This window comes from Rhamphochromis longiceps, linkage group LG15 (assembly GCF_057381845.1).
Source record: "Rhamphochromis longiceps isolate RC_006_pf linkage group LG15, R_longiceps_female_GT1.1, whole genome shotgun sequence".
In the NCBI taxonomy this organism is placed as follows: domain Eukaryota; kingdom Metazoa; phylum Chordata; class Actinopteri; order Cichliformes; family Cichlidae; genus Rhamphochromis; species Rhamphochromis longiceps.
In genome coordinates this window covers 23,284,902-23,310,363 of record NC_140571.1, presented here as the reverse complement: position 1 = coordinate 23,310,363, position 25,462 = coordinate 23,284,902, and the positions used below count along the sequence as shown (strand labels likewise).

Below are 25,462 nucleotides of genomic sequence, written 5' to 3'. Positions count from 1 at the left end.
GTTGAGGGAGGTGAGGCAGGGATTGACTTTTATTTTAGACATCTGTCCCATTGGTTTCATGTTTTCTTTTTTGTCTCTCAGCTCAAAATATGTTTGCGTTCACAGATTTTTCTGCACTCTTAAGCATAAAGCGTGTTGCATGATTTTTGTTCATCGCCATCACGTTCAGTATTTTTTAACCTCACATCCAGATGATGGCTAAATGTGAAGCAGAAAGGACACGTTTTTTTCCCCCCTAAGCTTTATTTTCATTTTTAAATTGGAAAACAAACAAAAACAAACAAACAAAGCAAAAAACAAACAAACAGAAAACTCACAACTATGGGACAGAGCAAGTATCAACAAATAACCACAACATGGCAGGCCATTGTGACCACAGAAGCACTCCCAGGTGCACACTCTTGTATCTATGCCTTTCAAGGATAACCTCAGACATCTGAAAACCAAACACAGAAAATACAAGCATAATAATAATAATAATAATAATAATAATAATAATAATAACATAACAACATTGATAATTACATAATTTTAAAAACAAACAAACAAACAAAAAAGAACTCAGGAGAAAAAGGGAGCAAAACAGAAAACACATCATGTGAACCCCTCCCACCATCCCCCCACCCCTTTACCCCTGTATGGCTCTCAACCTCATCACATTCGTGTATCCAGACAGCCCATATTTACACCTATCTATAGAAACTCTCATGCACAGGAATCAACATCCCCCACGATAAAACTGCAGCATTCAGGAAATCGAGTCAGGAAGGCCTAACCGGGGATCAAATCAAGGCAGACCCAGGGGGATTTGCGTCATCTCTATGATCTATTAGGTCCAAAGACGGTAGTACTGCCAGGAAGGGCCCCCAAATTTTTTCAAAGGTTCCATATTTCCCTTTTACATCATGCAATATCTTCTCAGCTGTGCAGTAGGACGCTAGCTCATTAATCTAGTGTCTCAATGTTGAAGAATTTTCAGATTTCCAATGTAGCAGAATACATTTTTTCACTGCAGTACTCGCAAGTAAAATAAAATATTTGTTATGGTAATTCACATTGATAGAACCTGTGTCACCTAGAATCCATAGTTTTGGGTCCAGTTCAATTTGGATCCCCATTACCCTTGAGATTATTTCAATGGCCTGTCTCCAGACCTCTTCACTGGGCAATTCCACAGCATGTGCAGGAGATCACCATCTGTTACCTTACATCTCAAACATTTGGGGGAATAATTATTATCAATTTTATGTAACCTATAAGGGGTGTAATATATCCTATGAAATATATTAAATTGCATTTGCCTGTGATTTGTAGAAATTAACATGGTCTGTGCCTGTTCCAATAAATGGTGCCATTCTACCTCTTCATAGACATGGCCCAGGTCTGTCTCCCATTTTCTTTTTATAGACGCTTTGTTATGGTCAGGTAACTTTTCATTGATAATAGCATATATAGAAGATGCTATTCCTTTTATTGACTTCCATGGTTTGGTGCAAAGATGTGTTTCAAGAGGAGTTTCTTTTGGTATCTCGGGGAATAACCCTTTGGATTTCTCTTTGACCCAATCTCTTATTTGTAGGAATTTGAAGAAACTTTGTCCTGGGTGTTTGAATTTTTCCTTTAGTTGTTGAAAGTCAATAAATGTATCATTATTGTATAAGTCGGCAACAGTTCAAATATTTCTGTCCTTCCATCCCTGCAATATTGGGTCAGCAATATGATGAGAGAGATCAGGGTTGCCACATAGGGGTGTCCTTCTAAGAAAAGAGATATTTATTTTCAGAAGTGAGTGGGATTCCTGCCAGGCGCAGAAGGTGGTTAATATTATCAAATTGTTTGTGAGCTTGGATAGACATTTTTTTGTACCTAAAAATAGAACATCTTTTAATAGTATGGGGTTCACCTCATGTTGTTCTATTGGAACCCATCGAACCTCACTCCTCTCTGCATGTAGCCAGATCCAAATTGATCGATACTGGGAGGCAAGATAATAGTTCCTAAAGTTTGGTAAACTAAGTCCTCCCCTTGATTATGGGGCCTGTAGGGAGGAGAGTTTGACTCTTGGATTTTTCTTTTGCCATATGAAAGAAGTTATAAGTTTATTAAGCTCTTTGAAGAAACTTCTAGGAACATTTGTAGGGAGACATTGAAATAAGTAAATGAACTTAGGCAAAGTGTTCATTTTAATAACATTAATTCTCCCTATGAGAGATAATGGAAAATCCATCCATCTCTGAATGTTAAGTTTGGTTTGCTCCAACAGTTTGATATAATTTAGTTTGAACATTTGATCCTCGGATTAACCAATTTGTATACCCAAATACGTAAAGCCATTGTAATGGGTCAGTAAGAGCTCTAATTTTGATAATTGATTTTATGCTTTTATCTCACCACCTGTCGGCATCTGACAGCTGAATGTGTCAGTGATTAATGAAAAAACCAATCAGCTATTAAATAAATAGTGACAGCAGTTATTAAGGCAGCTGCAGTCAGGTTAATTCTTGATATTGAATACATTTTGATTTTGCATTTATGTTTTGGTGTCGTTTCACAGATAATTTGAATAGAACTGTATAATGTGGTCAGGGGACATTTGCTGATAGCAATCAGAGCAGTCAGAGAAAAGATAACATGTGTAACAGAAGTGTAACAGTTTTAATAATGGAGCATGTGGACATCTGTGTCAAACAAACTCATCAGTTCATTCAACAGGCTTGAAAAGAGCTTGAGAATACCAACCGTACAGTTAAACTTATTGCATAAACACTTGTTGTCTCGTGGTTTTTTTCTGGGTCAGAATGCTGTGGTGACTACATATAAGAATGATTAGTCTTCATATAGTCGCTTAATAGAAATCTGTGCATTTTCCTGTGGTTTTCAGCTGTTTAATGAACAAAATAGTATTTTCTGCTTTTTTTTAAATGCAACAAAAATCTATCGGTCTGGCGATTTTTAACTTGAAAGCAGTGATAAATAGATGATTGGGATGATTGTCAGACATGATCACCTGGGTCATAATCTGCACGGTGTGTCCAAAGTTGTAAAGAGAACGCTCTGTTTATGTGCCAGGAAAACAGAAAATGAATCGGAAACAGAAGCAGTGTACCAGTAAGGTCAGGAACATTGCAGTCTGTTGTCCCATAACAATTAAAAAAAAGTACTGGATTAGGATTATCTTTAGCTGACGTCGTAACATTTATCTCCAAACTTGGATGTTGGAACACAGGAGTGATGTCACTCCAGTGTGTTACCGTTTTCCAGAAAAAGCACAGAAAACAGGATTTGTGTTGGTTCTTAGCAAGGTAGATCCATTCAGGTATCACTAACAATATACATAAATGTTTTTATACTCGTTTTGTTCTTAAAAACACCACCACAGCGCATTCATGGATAGAGCTCGGTCAGTGCTCGGAGTCCCAGCCAATCATTATGTCTGTAGTGGACCAAGAAAGTTAAACAGAAAAATGTTTTTCCTCGGTTCTCAGGAGGATGTGGCTTATTTAGTGAGTCACAAATACATAACAGTGGCACTGCAGATTAAAAGTGTTACAGTTGTATTACTGTTTGTGTTCAGTGCCGCCAACTTGGATTGTGGGGCACACGGGGTTGCTGAGGCTTTCCAAGTGGGAAATCAAGCAAGTAATTTTAACTGTGAAATTCTGACTTCCTAATTATTCTGCACAGCGTTACTGTCAGTGGCCTTCAAGGATTGAAGGATATTTTAAAACACATCTTTCCATTAGTCAAACTGACCCAGTAGTGTCTGAGATAAGTCTCCCTAATTATGAATGACATGACTTTTTTGCCTTTTAGATAAAACTGCATAACTGTGACTGACATTCATATAATAGACTGAGGTGCTAATTTATTAGAGGGATGTCCTGCGTTTTTACTCCTGCTGTCCCTGATATCAAGATGTTGAATAAAATGTTTCTGCATGAGTTTTCCTGGGTGCCTTTCATGCTGCAGTCATTGTTAATCCCAAGTATTTCATTTATTCCTTTTCATGCACCTCAGAGAAGTGGTGGAAGAAATTATGAGAAGTAAAATTATTATCAAAAGAATTGTGTTGGACTTTTGACTTAAAGAAAAGTATCCAGTGAAAGCTTTGCTGTCTGCTTCTAATATAACAGACTAACGTTTCTGTACTAGTCGAGCAGATTGTCGTTATCCATCAGTAATAGTGTTGTGATTCTCTCTTTCCATCGTTTTCAGGTCTGTGTGGAGGAAGTGCCTCTGGGAAAACTACAGTAGCCAATAAGATAATTGAGGCGCTGGATGTCCCCTGGGTGGTTCTGCTTTCAATGGACTCTTTCTACAAGGTACAAAAAGCAGCTGAAAGCACTGAAGTGTAAATAAGTACTGTGATTAATAGCATTTTAGCTCATTAGCAGCTTTAGTGCTGCAGTCAAGACACACTATTATTTCACATACTGTATTTAAGCCACAATAAGTAATGAGCTTTTTGATTTGAAAAGAGTCTTGCTGAAAATATAAATTGTACTGCTTAGCCCTCTGTGACTGGATATCTGTCATCTCTCAGATTTTTTTTCCCAAGAAAACAGATAATGCAAACTGGCCGGTAAAATCCATCTCAGGCACCTGAAATACCTGAAACCAAAGGGCTCAGTTGGTTTGCAGTGTGTGAATTCCCTTTCTTCTTTATATCTCTTTGTCATTCAGGTGTTGAATAAAGAAGAGCAGGAGCTGGCAGCTAAAAATGAGTACAACTTCGATCACCCCGATGCCTTCGACTTTGAGCTGCTGGTCAACATCCTGAGAAAGCTGAAGAAGGGAAAAAGCATCAAAGTGCCAGTTTATGACTTCACCACTCACTCCAGACGCAAAGAATGGGTGAGACCCTCTGATTAACTTTAACACTGTGTTGGGTCGTGATTGAAAATTTCAGTTTCGTGATTGAAACTGAAACCTTCCCCCAATCGGAGCACCATTTTTACTGTCATTTGCATTTTTAACACAAACTTTCCTCCAGAGGTTTTACAGCTTTGGTTGGTTTACCTCTGTGTTTTAATTCGTCACATTGTGCTCTGTACTCTGGTTTAAAGTGGGGAGGGTTCAGTTGAGAATAATCTGCTTTTTGTTGTGAACACTTTGCAAATTTCAGTCAGTCATGTGATCAAATCCCATCCACAAAGTCCTCATGAAACAGATTAAGTGTAATTGATGATTACACTCGTAAAGCATAACAGAAGATGTTTTTCCCATAACTTTGCTTGGTTGGTCTTGGCTAGTCATCTGCAGACGTCTCCTATCCAAAGCCCCCAGGAGTGCTTGTCTCAGGAACATTTTTCCCAGGAACTAAAAGGTCCTTCAGGCTGCTGTTTGTTTGTTTACACAAAGATTAGGGATGCTGGTCTACTGATGAAGGATCAGCTGTTTTGACATGCAGGACTGTATAAATGTTAAACCTGATATCTCAGCTACCTGTGAGACAGACAGAGAGTATTCACATTCACTGCTTTGTTCTCAGCACCACTTCCTCTCTTCACTCACAGTCTTTGACATTAGATCTCTGAGATATTTGAATGCTAATCAATAAAATCAAATAAAAAAAATCTCCTTGAACTTAATCTTCAAAGTCCAAAAGCCCGCCCACCATATAGATCAATTTCTGACTTAGTTTTGAGCTCTTTTCATTTTTGCGCTGCTGTTCTTGGTCTTGTTTCTGCTGTGCTTTTTTTTTTTTTTAAAGTGGTTCTTAATGTTGTTGTTCCCTCTCAGTTTTTAGGATGCCCACTGCCAGCAGGCAATGTCCAGTTTAATGTTTTTCCCCCCACTGTCTCTTATTGGCTTTTTAGGTGCAAAGGTTTTCATGGCAATCACAATAAAAGGCGCTGCTGTTTTCAGCTTCTCTTCCTCCCAGTGTGGGTTTACTGTCTGGGTGGGGACATCGTGTATTTGCAGCCTGTGTGTGTCATAGACATCCTCACTCAGCCTTTTAAAAAACAGTTTAGGCTGAATATGTTATATTTGATATTTGCAAATGTGCTCCTAAATATATTCGACAGTGACTATTTTTCCAGAGGTCTCAGATGCAAGTGAACTTCTATTGAATTCTGAACCTTTCTGTTGTTTTTCCATAAAAGAACCCTCCTATGCTTCCTTTAATGTGAAAACACTATGTTGACAGGAAGAAAAAAAAAAACTTCATTTGTGACTTTCATGTGATTGGTGCAAACTCTGACCAGAACAGAGTCATCAGTTATGCCTAAGCATGAGACACCAGCGAGGTTTCTACAGTGGGAAGACATAGAAACACTTGGTCTGCTCCCATAAACCACCTACTAGTCCCTGCCTTACTCCACATAGAGGAGTAGTTTTCAGTGGCGTTGTTGCTTTAAACTAACTTGTGAGCTATTTCAGCTACTGAAGCTGATGACTTGATAAAAATGTGTATTATTAGAATATTCCCAAATGTGTCAAAGTCGTGAGAAGAGAAGCAGTTTTCCACTCACTTGAGTTCGGTTAGTTTAGTGTAGTCTGTCTTCATTGAAATAAAAGCACTGAACACTTGAGAGGAGAAAAATGAACATTACAGCTACAAATCACCTAACACCTCCGGGGATGCTTCAGTTATTTAAGCTGGTGAAAATTCAGATGCTTGCTAATTTGCTAATTATTAAGGATTTTAGGGTACAGTACATTAAGCCCAGCATCTCCTCCCAGAGGCATTGTGAGGAATCAATCAGGCGGCATAGCTCACTGTCTATTTTTCTGCGATGTAATTTCATGGCTGAAAGCCACAACACCACATGGGAAATCGCCTCAGATCTGAGATCATTTTATGGGCCTTTTGTAACGGGGAGGATGTAATTAAGACTCAGGCCTCAAGGGTGCCGAGGGCCATCAAGCTGCAGGCTGTGTTTATAAAGCAGTAATACAGATGGACAAGAGCGAGCAACTTAGTTTTTCTTCTTTGGTAAAACTTTAGGTCACATTCCCTCTCTCTCTCTCTCTCTCTCTCTCTCTCGCTCTCTTTCTTTCTTTCAAGCACTGGCACTTAAGTATTTTAAAGAGCCACTAAATCATCTCTTAGTAAAGAAGGAGGAAATGAATAAATCAATAAACACTCATCTGTTTGTTTAAAGTTCACTTTCTCTCAAACTGTGCACACTGCCTCTGCCTCTCTCGCCGCTCTTTCTCAAAATCAATAGCAAAGTGTTCAGCCTATTGACTTCAGCATGAAGCTGGTCGTGGAAAGGTAATAGGATTGTGACATACTCTGCACCATTTTGTCTGCGATTGAATCGGTTATTAACCTCTTTCTCAAACGCCTGGTAATAAAACTGGTTCTGGGTGAGTTTCATCAGATAAGTTAGTAAAGCAAACATGGGTTGAGGTTGTGTTTGTGCGTCAGTGGCTGTATGTCATGCACACACATGCAAGTGACAGTGTTTAACTGACATCTGTAAAAGTCTGAAGGCAAATAAAAATCATCTGTAAATGTGTTTTATGCTTTCATCTTATATACAGTAGATTTGTGTTATCTTGGGCAGTGTCTTTTATCTCATTTATTGCACCTTACCAAGGATATTGTGTTTCCTTTAATTTAAAAAGAAAAAATAACTGCTTAAGTCTCATAGTTTTCTTTGGTTTACGTTGAGTTAATGCAGGAATCATGTTTATCTGAAAGCAGAGGGTTTCATGTCTGAGAGCAGGAGACCAGATTTGCATATGTCACAGATTTCAGCAGTGTGCTGTCCAGGCTTGTGCATCTGGCAAGTCCTAGTTTCACAAAGAAAACACAGACAACCCACAAGTTTAAACTTATTGTTCCCAGTTCTGTATGTGACCAGGACAATTTGACAGAATCAAGTAGATGCAGGCTTTTTTTTTTTTTTTTAGTTTTTTTTAAGTCACAGTCCAAGATGTGGCCAGATGTTTGGGTTTTTGTGATATCACAAATAGTTTGGAGGACAATTTTGCAACTTACAGTGGTGCTGTTTGTGTTTTTGAACTTGGATTAAACCAGAACTCATGTGCCTTGAAATGTAAAATATCGCATAGATTCTTCATATATTTCTTTTTATTTTATTGTTTGTACCCTGACTCTCACCCTCTGACTCTGAATTGGATAACCAAAACAAAAAGTAAAGGTAGATTATTTCAATTTGTGTGGAAGAAGACTATTTTACAGACATCTCTAATTCTCTTCGATCCATAGTTAACAGCTTAAATTTAACTGTATAAACAAAACATTCGATTTATTTTTGTGTTTCAAAGTAAAAGGACATTAAATGACCAGCATGAAGAATGAATACTTTAAAAATATATTTGGGTAAAAAAAAAAAGAAACAACTTTTTTCTGACCTTCAAGTGTATTTTTTCTTAATTAAAACGCATCCGTATTGTATCATAAATGTTTAATTTCACACTCGTTGTAGCTCATTAATTGTGAATAATTTTCATATCCTCACTTATGACACTGAAATTATTTTTAGTTAATGAACCACTTAGTTCAAGGTGTCCACACAGTGCGGGGTTGGAGGATTTTGACCCCTATCCCTTTGTAACTAATAACCTAAGAAACATTGTGTTCACCAGTACAATCAACATGAACACACTGCAAGTGCAGCTTCAAGTGGGGGGAAAATGTGAACCTGTCCTTAAATTTGTCCTCTTACAGAAAACTGTGTATGGTGCTAATGTTGTCATCTTTGAGGGAATCCTAGCCTTCGCCAACAAGGAGCTGCTCAAGGTAAGAATATCAGTATCCCCTCCACTCTGTTTTACTTTTCTTTTACATTTTTCTTCCTTAGAATATTTCGAATGTGCGTGTCTGAGGCACCAACAGCCACATACCACATCACTTAAATCACCTGTGATGCTTGGATTGAACTTCAGCTCGTTGTTGATGCTAAAATGAGTTGTTGAGATGTGATTGGCTGGTTAGTGTTAACAAGAAGTTGAGTGTATATTCATATTTATGTCATAATAATAATAATGGTTATAAATTTTATTTATAAAGCACCTTTCAAGACACCCAAGGACACTTTACAATAGGATAAAACACATAATGGAAAAATGACAAAATGAAGAACAATAAAACAAAAGCACAAGATAAAATTAACAAACAGTGGGTTCACAGTGAATATGCAGATTTGAACAGATGGGTTTTGAGTTGAGATTTAAACTATGGGAAAGGACCAGTGTTCCTTATATCTGGGGGTCGAGCGTTCCACAGCCTGGGAGCAGAGCAGCTAAAAGCTCTGCTTCCCATGGTGGTGAGGCAGAAGGAAGGCACAGCAAGCTGGATAGAAGAATATTGAAGTGAGCGGGCAGAAAAGGTGGTGCTTAACAAGTCAGAAAGGTTAAGGAGGTGCGAGGTTATGAATGGCCTTGAAGGTGAGCAGAAGAAGTTTTTATATTATCCAGAATTTCACAGGGAGCCAGTGAAGTTCCTGAAGAACAGGGGTGATGTGCTGGTAGGAGGGTGTGTGTATATTTATCTGGACTATAAAAATAAGATGTGATGCAGAAATTGACTCAAATTAAGCTTTATTTTAAAAGTTTGCTTTTTAGGCTCCTAAAGCTGATATTTACATCCATTTTTATGGATGTGTAGAGAAGACTAGTGCTAGGAGGCTAAGGAGACACTGCCATCATTGCAATGCTCTTGAGGGTCAGAGGGAATAAACACTTATAAAAAGAGGCATTCTTCATTGCTAATCAGTCCTGCAGTCGCTCTCTCCAGCCTCTTCTATTGTGTATGAGTGAGTGTGAGAGAGCAGGAGAGCTGGACTGTGATGATAAGACAGGCAGCCTCTCCTGAGACCCGGCTGTGTAGCTGATTACCATCTGATTAAGTTAATAACAGTCAGCGTCTCATGTGATCAATGGTGTTTTTTGTCCATTCTTGTAATTGAATTCAATTACAGCTGCAGATCCGATATGCTAATAAAGAGGTTTCCTTTAAGAAACCAAGAGGTTGCAAAAGGACATGGTTAATAATAGGATTTGGTGCTTCTCTCACGCTATCAAACCATTGTGGTCAGTGTTGCAGATCATTATGGAAGACTGCTTCATAGTAGGAGGAATTTTCAGTTATTGTGATGAAGCAGCTTGTTTTTCAGATAATTTATTCATTGGATTTTCTAAAGATGTCATGTTTTTGTCTGTATGTTGTTGATCTGAATTTGAATCATGATTGATATATGTATTTTCTAAATGTCAGTTGCTGTTTTTGCAGATTAAATTTGCATATGTTTTATAATAGATCTTTTCCATCTCGCTTCCCCCGTTCATTTATTTAGGCTTAATAAAACACTACTAGCACAGAAAAATATTATTTGATTCACTACATCAGTGAAGGGTTCATTCAAATGATTTTCTTGGATAATACACACGTGCCTTCCATATTATTTTATATTTTATTTAAAATCAAGTTGAATTAACTTGGAGTCCTTATCTTTCTATCCTGTCAAACACAAACAGTGGCTGCAGTAATGCATTTGTCACATGAGACAAAATAAATCTTAAAGAATTTTATTTTCAAACAATTAGAAGCCAATCAAAATAAAACTTCAGTTGTGCCAAATTCTGCTCTGTAGCTGTTCTTGTTTTGGTTTTTGGCTCAAGGTTTCGTCTTACAATACATAATACACAAAGTAGGTGCACGTGGTACCATTAAGACCATCTTATGTGAGAATGGACATCAAATGGTCTTTAAAATGACATCTGACCTGCCCGTGCTAAAAACAAAAGAAGTAGTTCCTGAAGTCAAAGCAGTGCTGGCACAAACCATCTGCATAGACAGCGTTGGACACCGAGCCAGTGGTGTTTTTTCTTTGGTTTTTCATTTTTAGGCATACTTCCAGTAGAAAAATGTGCAGTTTTAATTTAAAAAAAAAAATTGTTTGAGATTATTTTTTGTTTGGATTGAACAATAGTAAGTGTAGAGCAAAATATTTTGTGTATTGTTCCTGATACAGATATAGCTTTTCATTTTTCAGTTGTATTCATGCCCAGTCCTGAACCCACCAGCAATATTGTTTGTATGATATGTTGTGTAATCCTGCACTTGTACTTAAACCAAAAAAATCCACAAATTTCCACCTTTTCTTTACTATATCATAAATGTCATCAACGAATCCACAAATTTCCCTGGTGTTCATTGCTCATTGCACATTCAAGGCTTGTAGCTGCATCAAAGGAAAACTTTCCAATTTTCCAGCCTCATCACTTTGGCAAAAGAAAACTGGGAGCTTTCCTAGGTTAGGAAATGATCTAGAGCCACAGCCTTGCTGTCTAACCTTTGGGACCAGGCCACTCTTCATTCACCTGCTCCAAGCTGACAGCACTGCTTATCCAGCAACCTGCCACCTTTTTGGTTGGTCAGTCTGTCAGATTTACAGCAGCCTGAACTGCCAGCCAGTGGCTTTTTGTGCAACTGAGTTATAACTGCGCTCCCACTGCCGTCCTCCTCTAAATCACACACAGACTTCTTTTAATTTCAAAAGTCATCTATAGTTCTTTGTGTTGCCTCCTTGTTGTCCCACCTTTGTTGTGATGCTGCCCCATTGATTTTTGTCTTCTGTCTTCTGGCTTTGCTGAATTGAGGTTCAGTTTAGTGGAGCTTAGTTGGTGCATCGGGGCTGACTTTCTCTTTGAAGCTGCAATGATAACTGGTGTTTCCTCAGATTCTTCAGCATGTCCCGACCCCAGCGTCAAGCTTCCGATGTAAAAATGTCAAATCATTGAAGCAGCTCAAAGTGCCTTTTCACGGACACTGACTTTATTGAGACTGAAAAATGAAGTCTGTGCAATTTGTGCTCTTTACTTCCTCTTCTTCTTTAATACATTTATCCTTCTTGTGCAAGATAAAAAATACTATTAATAATATTTTTCACTGAGAGTCGTGTTATGTTATTTTAGTCGCATATAAGGATAAAAAATGGAAATGGGACATTTAATGTCCCACTTTAAATTCTGACTATATCAAGATCAAGTGTTTACTGCAGAGAGCTGGGAATATAAAACACTCCCTAAGTGATGGGTAGTGACATTTGTTAGAAGCGTTCAGGCTTTTAAAAAAATAAATATGCAGCTCTCAGGAGTTGTTTCTGTCATTTTTACTCATGCTCAGACAGTAATCTAAGGCTATCAGTAAAATAATGAATAAAACATCTTTCATTCATCGTCTTCAGAAATTCTATGAACGGAAACTTTGTTTTGGCCTACAGAGAACTCTTCAAACATAAATGACTGCAGTGTCCTGCACTACAGCCACTAGTTTATCACCAGAGTTTCTAATTAAAAGCACATACACACACCAGAGCTACATTTCAGGGGCAACTGTGGATCAGGAGGTCATTGATGATGAGGAAGGTTTGTGGTATGATTCTTAGCTCCTTCAGTCTATATGTCAAAGTTTCTTGACATACAGTCAAGATATACAGATATAGAGTCAAGTTGCAACATATTTCACCTTAGAGAAGTGACCTCAGTGGATCCAACAGTACTCTGCATAAGTAAAGTATGTGTAGCGCAAAAAGAGATGCCTTTGAATGGGATTCAGCCTGTTCACACAAACTCCAAAGTTTTATGTACTCAGCCCGACTAACCATTATTTACAGGGAAATGGCCACAATAACAGAATCCTAGGGGCGGACATATGTTAACAGATGCTATTAGAGGATATAAATATGTCCGCTGCCAGCAATTTAAAAAAAAAGTACTGGACCATTGATGGAGCGTCTTGTTAATGTATGTGGGTGTGTGATGCTGTTATCGATACTTTTGCAAATCAAGGAGAACTGCAGCTTACTGTAGTAAATGGGGCACAGGTGCTTAAACTTTAAGGATACCCAAAAACTTTGCAGGAAAAGCCTGCTACTAGTATTGATATAAAACCTGAACTGGTGGTGCCTTTATGGGGCCAGCACCTTAAATGTATTGACCCCATAAAGAGTTACAAAAATATCCTAATGTCAATAATGATAGTCATTGTGTGTAATATGTATATACATATACAGAAACATGAAATCACTATAAAATGATCAAATAAATGCAGCAAAAGCAAAAAACTGCGCATATAAAAATGTTACAGGTCGATGAGTGATTCCTCCTTTTGGCTTTTGTCTGCCAGCTTCTGGACATGAAGGTGTTCGTAGATACAGATTCAGACATCCGCCTCATACGGAGGCTGAAGAGGGACATATCACAACGTGGACGGGACATCAGCGGCATCATCAAACAGTACAATAAATTTGTAAAGCCAGCCTTTGAGCAGTACATTGAGCCCACTGTGCAGGTTGCTGACATCGTGGTTCCCAGAGGTCAGTGGCAGTATTTTTAGTTCACCATAGAAAAGCACAGGAGCGCTCTTCTCTATCAGCACTTTACACGTTGCTTGTTTTTTATGTGCAGGTGGAGAGAACTTTGTAGCTTTGGATTTGATTGTTCAGCACGTACACAGTCAGCTGGAGAAGGTAAGGAATGTTTATGTTTTTATCATTTTGTCATTTGAGGATGTGAGGGATTACTTTGGAAAATTGCAGCTTTAATTGCATGGGCTTATAAAGGATACTATGATCTGTAGTTTCTGCAGACAGGTGGAATGTATTAAAGCTGGCATTAACTATTCCTACATGTTTAGATAGAGCTTCTTATATTTTGCTGACCGGCTTTCACTGTAGGTACATATTCTTCTAAAAACTCTAAGGTGGGAATGCCTTTATGATTACTTCAGCACAATCTTTTTTTAACCTTTCAAAGTAAGTGTGGTGCTGGCTGGTGTGGAATAGTGTGAACATGGCCTATGGGGCGTTGACTGCAAAAGATTCTTCTTTATTTATTTTTATTTTGGGGGAAATGATACAGAAATAAAAGACGGAGGCAAATTTACCAAAACATCCCAACATCTAAGATTCATCAGACATGTCAGGTCCATAGTTGGGACAAACAATAAGGTGAAGTTTGATTTTTTTTTCTTTTTTTCACCTATTATAAAAAAGAAAATGAAAAACACACTTCACTTTAATTTGAACGCTGGCACCTTCATGGTAGTGACACACACCACTTGACCACTTGCAGGTGTGCATTTGTCCTGTGCTGGATTGCCTCTGTTGTGCGAACACAGCAGACTTTTGACTTGAACTTTTGAAAAATTGGAAGAAGTTGCAGGAATTTAAACCTGGTGAACAGGATGGGCTGTGGACAATAACACGATGTCACATGCTGCTATTTTTCCCGTCTGATGGTAGAGCACATTAGCTGATGTCATATTTTTCTCCTCTGCTTTAGTAGTTTGGATGAAGTTAAGCGACAGTGGCCTTTATGATAAAATAGTACTAAAAGTAATTAAGGGTACTAAAAATCAGGAAAGTAAAATTCCTGGACACTTTTCCCTTTTGCCATTTGAAGTGATGGAGGAAGATTTGTGACGTCTTTTTATGCTTTTTTTTCCTTTTACACCTCGTGGTTAGAGGTCTTAAGTAGGTACCTTAAATTAATGACCCTTTAAGGAAAGATCGTGTCCTTCATCTTAGCTCACCTCATTGTTCTGTCATCCACTCACTTTTTGATCTACCGCTAATAATGATCTGCTCCACCTTCAGCACATTCAGTCATGGTCGCTGCCGGAACACCCACAGCATCTGTCACATTCACAGGCGTGTGTGCAGTATGTAATAATGAGAAATAGACGGGCACACACAGGTCAGCATGTATATTTTTCTCTTTGCCTTTACTAAAATGACTAAAATATGCCTTTTTTAAATTAAAAAACACATTCATGGTTATATTTATATGGAAAGTACAAACGTTGGCATTATGCGCTTTCCTTTGTTGGCCAAGGAAAGAATACCAACTCTTCTTTGCCTTCTGAACTGTATTACCACTATTCTTTGCTTGTGTTTTAAATCATTGATATATAAAGGACGGGGTGGCTCAAGACCTTTGCATAGTGCTGTGTATCCAGAAAGTTGCAGATTTTTAAATCAGTACTTCTGACACGACTGTGGTTTTAAACTACATTATTTCGCACTTGGTCATATAAAATTGACAGCTCATGAAATAATTCGCTTGTTTTCACTTGTTGTTTCTACAGTAAAATGAAGTGGTCATAAAAAGCTGATATATGACAGTTAAACTCTTGTCCAGCCAAACATGAAATTAAAGTTCACACTTGAAGTGTTTGTCTGTTCAAATGTACGACTCTCCACAGGCAAACATTTATTGTGTATTGTGAATTTTTTGTTTCTCTTTTGGGAAGAGGTTTATGTTGTGAATGATCCTTTTTTTCTGACAAGCCGCTTGTCTCATTTTTTGTTTTTTTCTTATGTTTCTCGCTGTTTGCACACACGTGTCTGTGTGTGTGTGTGTCTCCTTGTACGTGCACGACCCCTCCTCTCCTGGCTGAATGCTGTGTAACCATTCCAGCGTGAGATCACTGTGAGGTACGATTGTTGGTGCTTTTTTTTTATTACCACATCCTCAGAGTCATCTTTTTTCTGCTCTTTTATGCCACTACATTTTCAAGAATGCCTCACTCTTTTATTTGCAAAGACTAAACTGTTTTGTTTTTACTACAAACTCATACACATGTCAGTGCTTCACCTGCCTTTTCACTTAATTCTGTTTTATCCCGATTTCATTTCATAATGGTCAGAGGGTTATAATGATTTTATCATCTCTGTCTCTGTTTAATCTTTTATTTGTTTTACTCAGCAGAAATATTTGAATGTATTCATTGTGAAAACACCTAATCAGCCTATACTTTTCAAGTCATGGATTAAAATAAAAACATGTCATTAAACATCATTTAAAGCGTCATGACCAGTGGCACATTTTGTGTGTAATATTTCTTGTACTGTCATATAACTACGGTATATGACCTGAATAGTGAGTTTAATAGTTTCCTGTAAGTCACTGGAAACCATTGATCATAGTTTAAGTTTAGAAATTGTGATAACAAGTTAATGAATGAGTTATTCACACTTGTTATCTTTTATTTATTCAGGTAAAAGTCTCATAGAGATCCCAGAATTGAAAAAGAAAATGAAATTCCCTTCATTTTGTCCTGGTAGTGAATAGGATCAGAAGCAATCTGGAAAACTATCATCTAGTCTGCTAATGCAGGACAACAGGCAATATTTGAGTGTTTTTGTAGAGCCAGGTGCTATCCACTATGTAATACTGTCTGGAAAATAAAACAATATTGAAACAGGATCTATCTGAGCCAAGACTTCCTGTTCTGTGAACTGTTTATTTAAGCTGCTTAAATATTTAGATTTTAAAATAGAAAGAAAGGAGAAAAGCAAAATCACTGAGAAATGTGTCTCTACTCTCCACATGAATTGTATGCAAACACATCCAGCACAAATGTGATTGGTCAGAAGAAGACAAGTCGTTATGTCCTGTCTTCTATTCTGGACCAACAACCTGTTTTTCATGGTTATGAACTTAGGCAAATTCTGATTTGGTTCTCTCAGACATAGATTGGCTAGTTTGCTGAAGTTCCTCAGGTCATGTTCACACCTAACCACAACAACATGCAGCCAGCTCGGCGAAGCCTGTGCCAGTTCACATCATTTAAAAAAAAGAAATGGGACATGTTTTGGTCCAGAGGCACAGAATAGACTTTATGGTGCAGGATAGAGGAGAAAGATCAGTTTTTGGTGTCCACAGGATGCTGTAAACTTGCAGAAAAGCTGGAGTGGAGACCTAAATTATGTGTGATCACAGATGGTCATGTGCTCCTGTATGTGTGAGATGAAACCTGCTGAGAAGTAGAAGTTCTTAGCTTCAGTTCACCCTTGAACGAAGATGAATTTGCAAGCCTACTTCAGCTGAAGTTTCAGTGGGTTAAATGGTTCAGCAAATCTAAGGTCAGCTCTTAGATGGATTTGTTGAATGTGGAGAAATTCCGGCTGCCCTCACAGCTTTTACTGAAACTAATCCCAGTTTCTGAAGTTGAGTCACCTTAAGCGAACCCCACTCATGAGATAAATTGAAGTGAGCGTGCTCCTCAGTGCAGAGCTGGAATGTGTTTTTTCGGTGTTGTACAGCAGCAATGTGGTGAAGCTGTTTCACTGCTAATACTCTTCTCTCTCTTCCTTTCTCTGTTTTGTTTTTTTCCTCCTCTTGTCCCTTTGTGTGTGTGGTTTTTTTTTTGTTTTTTTTTTCCTCCCTGTGTTTCCTCCTGCCTTCACCTTTAAACACTTAATCTCACCAAACAAATATCTGTCACCTTCTTCAGAGGAAGATGCGCTGGGATATGTGAGCCTCACCTCGTGCACCTTTTTTCACTGTTGTAGTCTTTAAAGATACAGATTTGTAGTCTTAGATTTAATGCACTCAAGCCTTTTTAACTTGTTAAACTATGCACTACATATTCTGACTGTAGTTAAACCGACACGTTTGCTGGGTTTGATTCCACAAATGTCACAGTTCCATTAATCTAAGCTGTGCACAATTAAAACAAAGCATGCTGTATTTTTCAACAGCAGAGTGTGCATGAAGCAGAATAGTTTCATTGCTCTTTAGTATTCTAAGTAGCATGTGTTTGAAACGGTATGCGCCACATATGCCAAATTTTTAATTTTTTCATGATTGCTTTTATTGTTTTTCTGTTTGTGGCCTCAAGGTCATGGCACGCATTGATTTATTTAAGTGCAAACTTTTATCTGGCATTATGATCAAAACGTTCTGAGAACAAAAGCCTTGCTAGATTTAAGAAAGCTTCCAGTGCCACGAACAATGGAGCAATAGAGTTGAAGAGTCCACAGTTTCTAAATCTAAAGACTCTACATCAGGTGAAAAGCCAGGGCAGGATCAAGTCCTTCATTTATTGACATGTACTTTTGCACTCTGAATTTGCCCCTCAGAGCGATGCTGTCGATTCCTGAAGTGTCTGAGGGGGAACACTGATTTAAATAAAGCAAGGCTTTTAATGCTGTGTTTCTAAAAGTCTGGCAGCTGACACACAGAATCAGCTTCTTTCTCGACTTTTGCTTTAAAATCAAAAAGGCTTGTTAAACCGTGTAATGTGGGGCGAGTTACACAAAGATGCCTCATGCTTATGCTGGGGTGGCCAAACGCTGTAATCCCGTAGAGCCGCCCGCTCTACATGTTTATCGTTCGTGTAGGAAGCAGTGCCACTGACATTAGTCCTGATTATAGCAGTTAATATCTACACAGACTGGTGAGATGGATGGACGCCTTGGCTAATTTATTTAAAAAAGGAAACTCTGCTTATCTTTGTGAAACCGGCCCCTCATCAGTTAACCTTAAAATGTCTGCTTTGCAGAGCGTTTGGTCGTTGGTGTTTGTAAGCAGTGCACTCTCTGTAGTGGTAGGACTTAAGATGTTTGCAGCTTCTTAATATAACCTCTTTGAGCATCGTTCTGTGTCGTGTGATTTTGTGATTATTGGTGTAAAAAGTTGCTCATTGATTACAGATTTGATATTTCAAGGCAGTTAATGAAAATGACACTTGAACCTTTTTTAAACAGCAGATATGAGAACTGATGTGCATCTATTGAAGCCTTTCTGTTTACATCAGGGTAGCTCTGGCTCATCGGTCAGCTGACTGATTACATCACTATGCTGGATGATTATTAGATGTCACTTAAATATAAAAAAAACAAATAAGTACAAATTAAATCAATTCCTGAATTAATGAAATGATTTTAGGTTACATTTGTATTAGTACATATTTGAGCAGCTGTACAATACCTGGCATTTTGAAATATTTGTTACAGAACCTACAATACTAGTTTGTTTTCAATATTTTCTTTCAGAATAATAAAAAAAGAGATGAAAAATGAACTGATTGGTTCTGATTAGTTAACCTGCAAATCCAGTAAAAGTATTTAGTTGAATGAATGTAGACACGTCTCTTACTTTGGATGCATGAATGTGTTTTGTTTGCCGCAGATCGGCTCTGGCCTCAGCTCACCAGGGTCAGCCATTACCCAAAACCCTCAGCGTGATGGAGAGCACGCCACAAGTCCGTGGCATGCACACCATAATCAGGTCAGAACGAACACTCTTTCATACGCTCATTTCACAAGCAAAGTCTTGTTAAAATTGGCCAGTGAGTAGGATTTAGAGACACCTACCTGTGAAGCTGCAGATTTGCAACCAAACCACCTCTTGTACTTTACACGTTTTTACAGGCCTACTGTGGGCACCACTTCAAAATAAAATAAGAGACAGGACCTTTCTATAGTGACAGTTTTCTGAGCTATAGAGCCGCTGCAGTTGGGATGTGGATCACGAGAAGAAAATATTTAAAAGTTATTTCTTTAAAAATTATAATCAAACAGGAGCTTGCTAGTGTAATGGTGCTGACTTTTTATTAGGCCATAAAAAAATATTTTCTTTTTAAAAAAATATAAAAAAGCAGAGGGTCATCCTGTTTGCATCTGCCGTCTGTGTTTGTGTAGGAACAGGGAAACTAACCGAGATGAGTTTATCTTCTACTCCAAGAGATTAATGAGGCTCCTGATAGAGCATGCCCTCTCCTTCCTGCCTCTCAAGGTGAGTTTTTGCATGAAGATTTTTAACTGAACTCCTGCTCTTACTCCTGTAGAGCAGCGGTCCCCAACCCCCGGGCCTCGGACCGGTACCGGTCCGTGAGTCGTTTGGTACCAGGCCGCGAGAGTTGAGGCTCAGGTGTGAAATGTATGGTTTTCAGGGTTTTTATCGGTTTTCAGCGTTATTTTGTTATCGTTTTTATCGTTTACTCGGTTTTCCTGGGTCTTTTCACGTGTGTTATGAATAAATTTTCTTTTTTTTCAGTACCGGTACTAGTTTTATTTTGTTGTATTTATCCGCGACACCTTAAAGGCCGGTCCATGAAAATATTGTCGGGCATAAACCGGTCCGTGGCGCAAAAAAGGTTGGGGACCGCTGCTGTAGAGCACATTTTTTCTACTGTTGCTTATGCTCCGTAGCAGGTTGGCGTTTCTGTTCTGAACAGGAAGTCTACTAATAACATTTTCAATAGTAGCAGCATCAACTCTTGCCAAGATTTGTCTTGATGCTTGCTCAGTCATCCAGCTAGGTTGAATCCATTCATCTGGACGTCGCGTTTTCAGACTGATTGACGAAATGTTTCTCCCACTGAAAATGCTACGTCCAGATGAACAGATTCAACGTTTTGGGATTTTGCTAAGATTGTTTTACTTCAGCCTTTAATTTCCTTTTGTTCCTCTTGGCTCTTTCTCCTCCTCTGCAGTCAGTGTCTGTGGAAACGCCACAGGGTAGCATCTATGAGGGGAAGAGGCTGTGCGGTAACAGAGTAAGTCCTTTAAGATGACATTAACAGTTACTATAATAAGAGGACATTTAACTTAAGATGATAATTTTGCACATATGTAAAGATCTGGAGGAGCCGAAGGTTTAAGTGCACATAAATTTTAAACCTTTTAGTGTTTTCTGGTCCAGATAAGCTGCATCGCTCTAATAAACCTCACAAAAATGTCTGTTTTTCCAGATAACGGGTGTTTCTATCCTGAGGGCGGGAGAGACCATGGAGCAGGCTCTGATGGCTGTGTGTAAAGACATCAGACTTGGAAAGATCCTCATTCAGACCAATCATGACACAGGAGAACCAGAGGTGTGTGTGTGTGTTTTAGGCAATACTATAAAAGTTTTATCAGTGTGGCAACATTAAAAACACAATTTTACATGTCAGATCTAGCTGGTTCTTCGTGTTCGACTCTGTTGTTCAAACAGGGTTGTCTCTTTAATAAGTTGCTTGTTTGATTTATTTTTTTCCACAGTGCTAATTATTGTACAAGTTAGATTTTTATGTTGTATAGATTTAATAAGCTTTCTCACTGTTTTTTCTCTCCATCCTCCAGCTTCATTACCTTCGTCTGCCCAAAGACATCAGTGAAGACTACGTCATCCTCATGGACAGCACCGTGTCCACTGGAGCTGCTGCGCTCATGGCGGTCAGAGTTCTGCTGGTAGGTTGGCCCCACGTCTTCACAGCTCAGTTGTTCGTACCTCAAAATACGTGCTAGGTTAATATTGCATTTCTTGACCCAAGAGCAAAAAGACATTGTTATGCTAACAGACTTTCACTTCCTGGTTAAATAAAGGTGAAAACTGGTGTCCTAAAAAGTGCTGATGTTTTTAAATTCTCTCTAAGCTACCTTAGTGTGATTACTGCAGGGATTAGGCTGTTTGGCCAGCTCCAACCCTTCAGGGCTGAAGTGTCTGTTTCAGGGTAGGCAAACAATGAAATGCTTGTTTTTAAAAGATACCATCAGTTTAATAAAAGTGCTGCAGGTGATTTATTTTATCCATTATCAAACATTGTGCAGGCTCAGGTCATTAGTATTTATTACCCTGTGATGCTGTTAATGAAGCTGAAGTTATTATGTAAATATATGAAATTATTCATTCTGCTTGGATGTGTTCTTTCACCGACATCATCTAGAAATAAGTTCTGTGTTTCTCCACATGAAGGACCACGATGTAGCTGAGGATAAGATCTTCCTGTTGTCCCTGCTTATGGCTGAGATGGGGGTCCATTCGGTGGCCTACGCCTTCCCTAAAGTTCGGATCATCACCACCGCCGTAGACAAGGAGGTCAACGACCAGTTCCACATCATACCAGGCATCGGTGAGTACATGCACTCTGGCTTTATCAAAGTTCATTTATCATCTGTTTGAAAAACATTGTACTTTTAATAGACGATTAACATGATTTATAGAGTTTTAAGCATAATTAGCCCCATAAATCTTCTGGTTTTGCCCAAAACAAAACAAAACAAAACAGTGTGTTAAGAAACTTTACTGACAGCATATCTAGGGTAAAGTGTCCTGATAAGAAACAAGGACTGTGTCAGAGGCCTTAATGGAAGAAATTAATGGACTTTGCAGAGCTGGAAGAGATCAACAACCAAGTTTGTTTTTTGCACTCTGGCCTTGAAATGTATTTTTTAGCCTTTATTGACAAACAGTGGAAGGCTATAAGAAAAGGTCACCTATAAATCAATAAGAGGCATTAAAAGGTAAATCGTCTGTGAATTACACAAAGTACAAAACCACTGCTGCATGGATGAAAGCTCTACCGTTTGCAGACAAAATCTAGCACCAGCAGAGCGGCTGCAGGGTGTTTGCGAGTTAGGGAAAGCCACAGAAAAGTCAGTGGTGTGTTTTAGGTTTATTTAAAGTAGATTATTAGCCAGGATTATAAATATTTGAATAGCAAGGTAAAGGGAGTTATTGGGAAGGTTTACAATGTAAACATTTGCTCGAAAGAGCTCTGTTCTTTATACACACTGTAGTCTCACATCCAAATCAGTGGCAGCAAAGGTGCAAAAATGATCTTAGAAATTTCCCACTGTGATTATAAATGAGCCTCTCTGTACACAGTGTAGCTTATAATCTTATTAAGTTAGGAAAAAGGTAAAAAAAAAGGCAGTTATGTTCTTTAAAATCTTCCATATTCGCAACGGATGTCACCCACTACAGAGAACACAATAAAGAAAAGTCCAACTTTTTCTGTCCCGTCTTCTTTCACCTGCTCCTCTCAGGGAATTTCGGAGATCGTTACTTCGGCACCGATGCTCCGTCGGACTGGTGTGAAAGTGACGAGGGGATGGAGTTCTGAGGAGAGAGGTGCAGGGTTGTTACAAAAGCACTTACTCACTGGAAGAAGAAGACAGCTGATTGGTGCCATTGATGTCCTCCTGAACAGTCAGCTGTTGCTCTACAAACTGCTTCCCATTCACAATGATATACTTTAAGGTCAGTTTGGTTATTAAAAAAGTCAGGAGCCAAAGTTGAAAGCGTTAGCTGTCCTGCAGGATGCGGGATGCTTCTAAAAAGATGATATACCATTAAGTTATAATTTAAAAAGGGGAAACCTAAAGCTACCTATTGAAAAAGAGAACTAATTCTGGTGTTAATAATTTTGCCAGTGATGTGTTTTTGTTGCTGAAGCTGCAGCCCGTGAGCCTTCAGGGGTGACGTTTAGATTTGCATCAGTTTACTGGAAAAGCTGACCTTCATAACCTGCATAATGTAAATAAAATGACTAATTGACAGATTTTAAAACCCAGCCGCTAAGTTAACTGGAAGATCCAGCGACGCTCAGTTATAATGATGTATAAGCAGTTTATGAAAATGGTCACTTCCTGGTGCTGGGTCAGTCAATAATAATGTTATCATTTGCTTTGCACATATACATAAAGGCGAGCGTGGAGGTGATGCGTCTGGCCTAGTTAGCGGTGTAGCTTGGTGTTTTTCTCTCCTAGCTTAAAGCTCTCGTAAGAATCAGTGTATTCCAGCTTTGCTCTGCTGCTGAAGCTGCAGCTGTCTGTACTGTAAAACACTTTTATCTCAGGCGACTTCCACTGAAAGGGACAGCAACGACTCATACTTGAAGAAGACTGACCGAGTGAAAAGGTGAAAGGTTTTAGCTTCCTTTTTATTCGGTTACTCTCCTGTTAAATTGTTTTTTTTTCTCAGTGTCTTTGACTTTATGGTTCTTGTACAGCAATAAGAGAGCCAGGATATCCCAGTTAGTTATTTTTTATTGAAGCAATTTAAATTTTGAGATTTTAAACATTTCTGCCAAGCTTCAGCTGCTAATTGAATCAACACACAACTAGGGAATGCTTTGTACTGTATTTCTTGTCAGCTCTTGACCTGAAGCCCCTGTTACTGTGAGATTTTATTGATTCTCATCAACAGAAAACGTCTTAAACCAAATGACAGCAGGGGTCTTTGCTGCTATAACGTTTTGATTTAAAACAGAGCTGCATTCAGATTTCCCAGATTTTGATTGGCTTTAAGTCTTAGTAGCATTTCACGTGTAAATGCCACACACATTTTTAAAAAATGTTTTCTTATTTATTTATTGTATTGTATGAGGGTTCTTCACACATTCAACACATAACAGATGTTTATTCAAACTGCATCATGAAAATGTTGTTTGCATGTTATATGTTTTCAGTTCTGTGCTCTTATCCAGTGCCGTATCATTTTATTTAATGACAGTTTGATTTGAGAAACACAGATTTAAAAGCAGTTTAAATTGAGCTCTTTCAGGTGCTTCAATGCTTAAAAGCCTCACCTGCGTACCTGCTCCTTACAAGGCCTCATTTCCACCACACAGTGCGACTGATTCTTGGTACCACCATTTTTGGTGTTTTAAGCAAGCTAAGAAAATGCTGAAGTTCTGCATTTCCAAAGCCACATACGTGCCATCGTTGCTCTTCATGTGTTTTGCTTCGTGTAATGTTGCACCTTGCTGTGATGGCTGCTCTTCTCGACGTTGAGGTGAAGTGGGAAGCTGGTACCAAAAAGCGAGTAAAGTTGATGATGAGGCTTTGGGGAGCAGGAGCAGCAGCTGTGTGGATATTGTTACACATGTGCCAAATGTCCACTGTGAGCAAAACTCTAAAGCCGGGATGTCAAACATCAGTTCACAGCCCACGAATGGCCACAAATAATCTTAAGTGAGCCACGCCCGTAAGATTATGTATGTGTCGTCTTTGTCTTCTTCTTCCAGCTGCTCCAATTCAGGGTCACCACATCGGCCCCTATCTCACCCTGTCCCTAGCACACCACACCAGTTACCCCACTCCCTTGTTACTTGTTATTTATTTACATTTTCTTGTCTAATTGGTCATCCATTTTGAAACTACATTTTCTGCATCCTACAAAAGTGCAATCTCAACAGTATGCCTCAGCTTTTCCACATTCACAGAGTCTGTTGTCATTTCAGTTACCAATGATGAAAGTGTTAACTTGTCTAGATTTAAAACTATTAACTTTTCAGATGTTGTCACTCCTTGCTAGTGAAGCTGAGATCTCTCCCAGTTTTTACACTTTGTGAAGTCATCAAATGAGCCAAAATGGACCTGGTTCTGGTCCCCCCGGGCTGCATGTTTGACACCCCGTGCTCTCAAATAACTCTATTTCTTCTGACTTTATGCAAACTGAGTCAATAAAAAAGGTCACGTTAGAGCAAATTACAACACGTTACTTGAAAAATGTGTTCTGGGGACAGTATTGACCTCTCCTTGAGTGATTTACATTTTGGTTTCCTGGTAAGCCATTCCATTGTCATATTTATGCCAGTTACACCTGTTTGTAAACCAGAAGTCCCATTGTAATAACTTTTCTTTCTTTTTTGTTTCATTTATCGTAAGTGCCACTTCACTTGAACAGAATAAAAATCATTGCAATTTGCTTCCTGTCATGTTGTTATTCTGGAGTTGTCCTCTAGAGGGCAGGGGTGTGCCTATGTTATTGTGTACAGCGGAACTGACGCAGACTACAGTTCCTATGCTGTCTTCACTGGTCATAGTAGATCACGGTTTCTTCTGCCCTTATCGGTTGCAACAAAGCTAAATAAATTGTTGATTACTAATCAATTTACGCAGATGTAATGAATACTGTGTTAGTCAAAGTTAAGTAAACTCTAAAGTAATCTGTAAAAATCACTTAAACTGAAATGACAATAATA

General features: G+C 38.6%; 1 protein-coding gene across 2 annotated transcripts in view; it reads left to right on the top strand.

Moving 5' to 3' along the window:
• The window catches only part of LOC146652661 (uridine-cytidine kinase-like 1), a 29,591-nt gene extending 4,416 nt beyond the window's left edge, over positions 1-25,175 (top strand). For both annotated transcript variants that reach the window (XM_085382485.1, XM_085382486.1), the window contains exons 3-15: positions 4,216-4,322; positions 4,684-4,854; positions 8,648-8,719; positions 13,109-13,298; positions 13,390-13,451; positions 15,403-15,419; positions 18,901-18,999; positions 19,413-19,506; positions 20,207-20,269; positions 20,465-20,587; positions 20,835-20,942; positions 21,448-21,604; positions 22,521-25,175. In XM_085382485.1, coding sequence (XP_085238611.1) covers positions 4,216-4,322; positions 4,684-4,854; positions 8,648-8,719; positions 13,109-13,298; positions 13,390-13,451; positions 15,403-15,419; positions 18,901-18,999; positions 19,413-19,506; positions 20,207-20,269; positions 20,465-20,587; positions 20,835-20,942; positions 21,448-21,604; positions 22,521-22,597 — 1,340 coding nt within the window. In that variant the 3' untranslated portion in view covers positions 22,598-25,175. The remainder of the gene's footprint in view (positions 1-4,215; positions 4,323-4,683; positions 4,855-8,647; positions 8,720-13,108; positions 13,299-13,389; positions 13,452-15,402; positions 15,420-18,900; positions 19,000-19,412; positions 19,507-20,206; positions 20,270-20,464; positions 20,588-20,834; positions 20,943-21,447; positions 21,605-22,520) is intronic.
• The last annotated feature ends 287 nt before the right edge of the window (positions 25,176-25,462 follow it).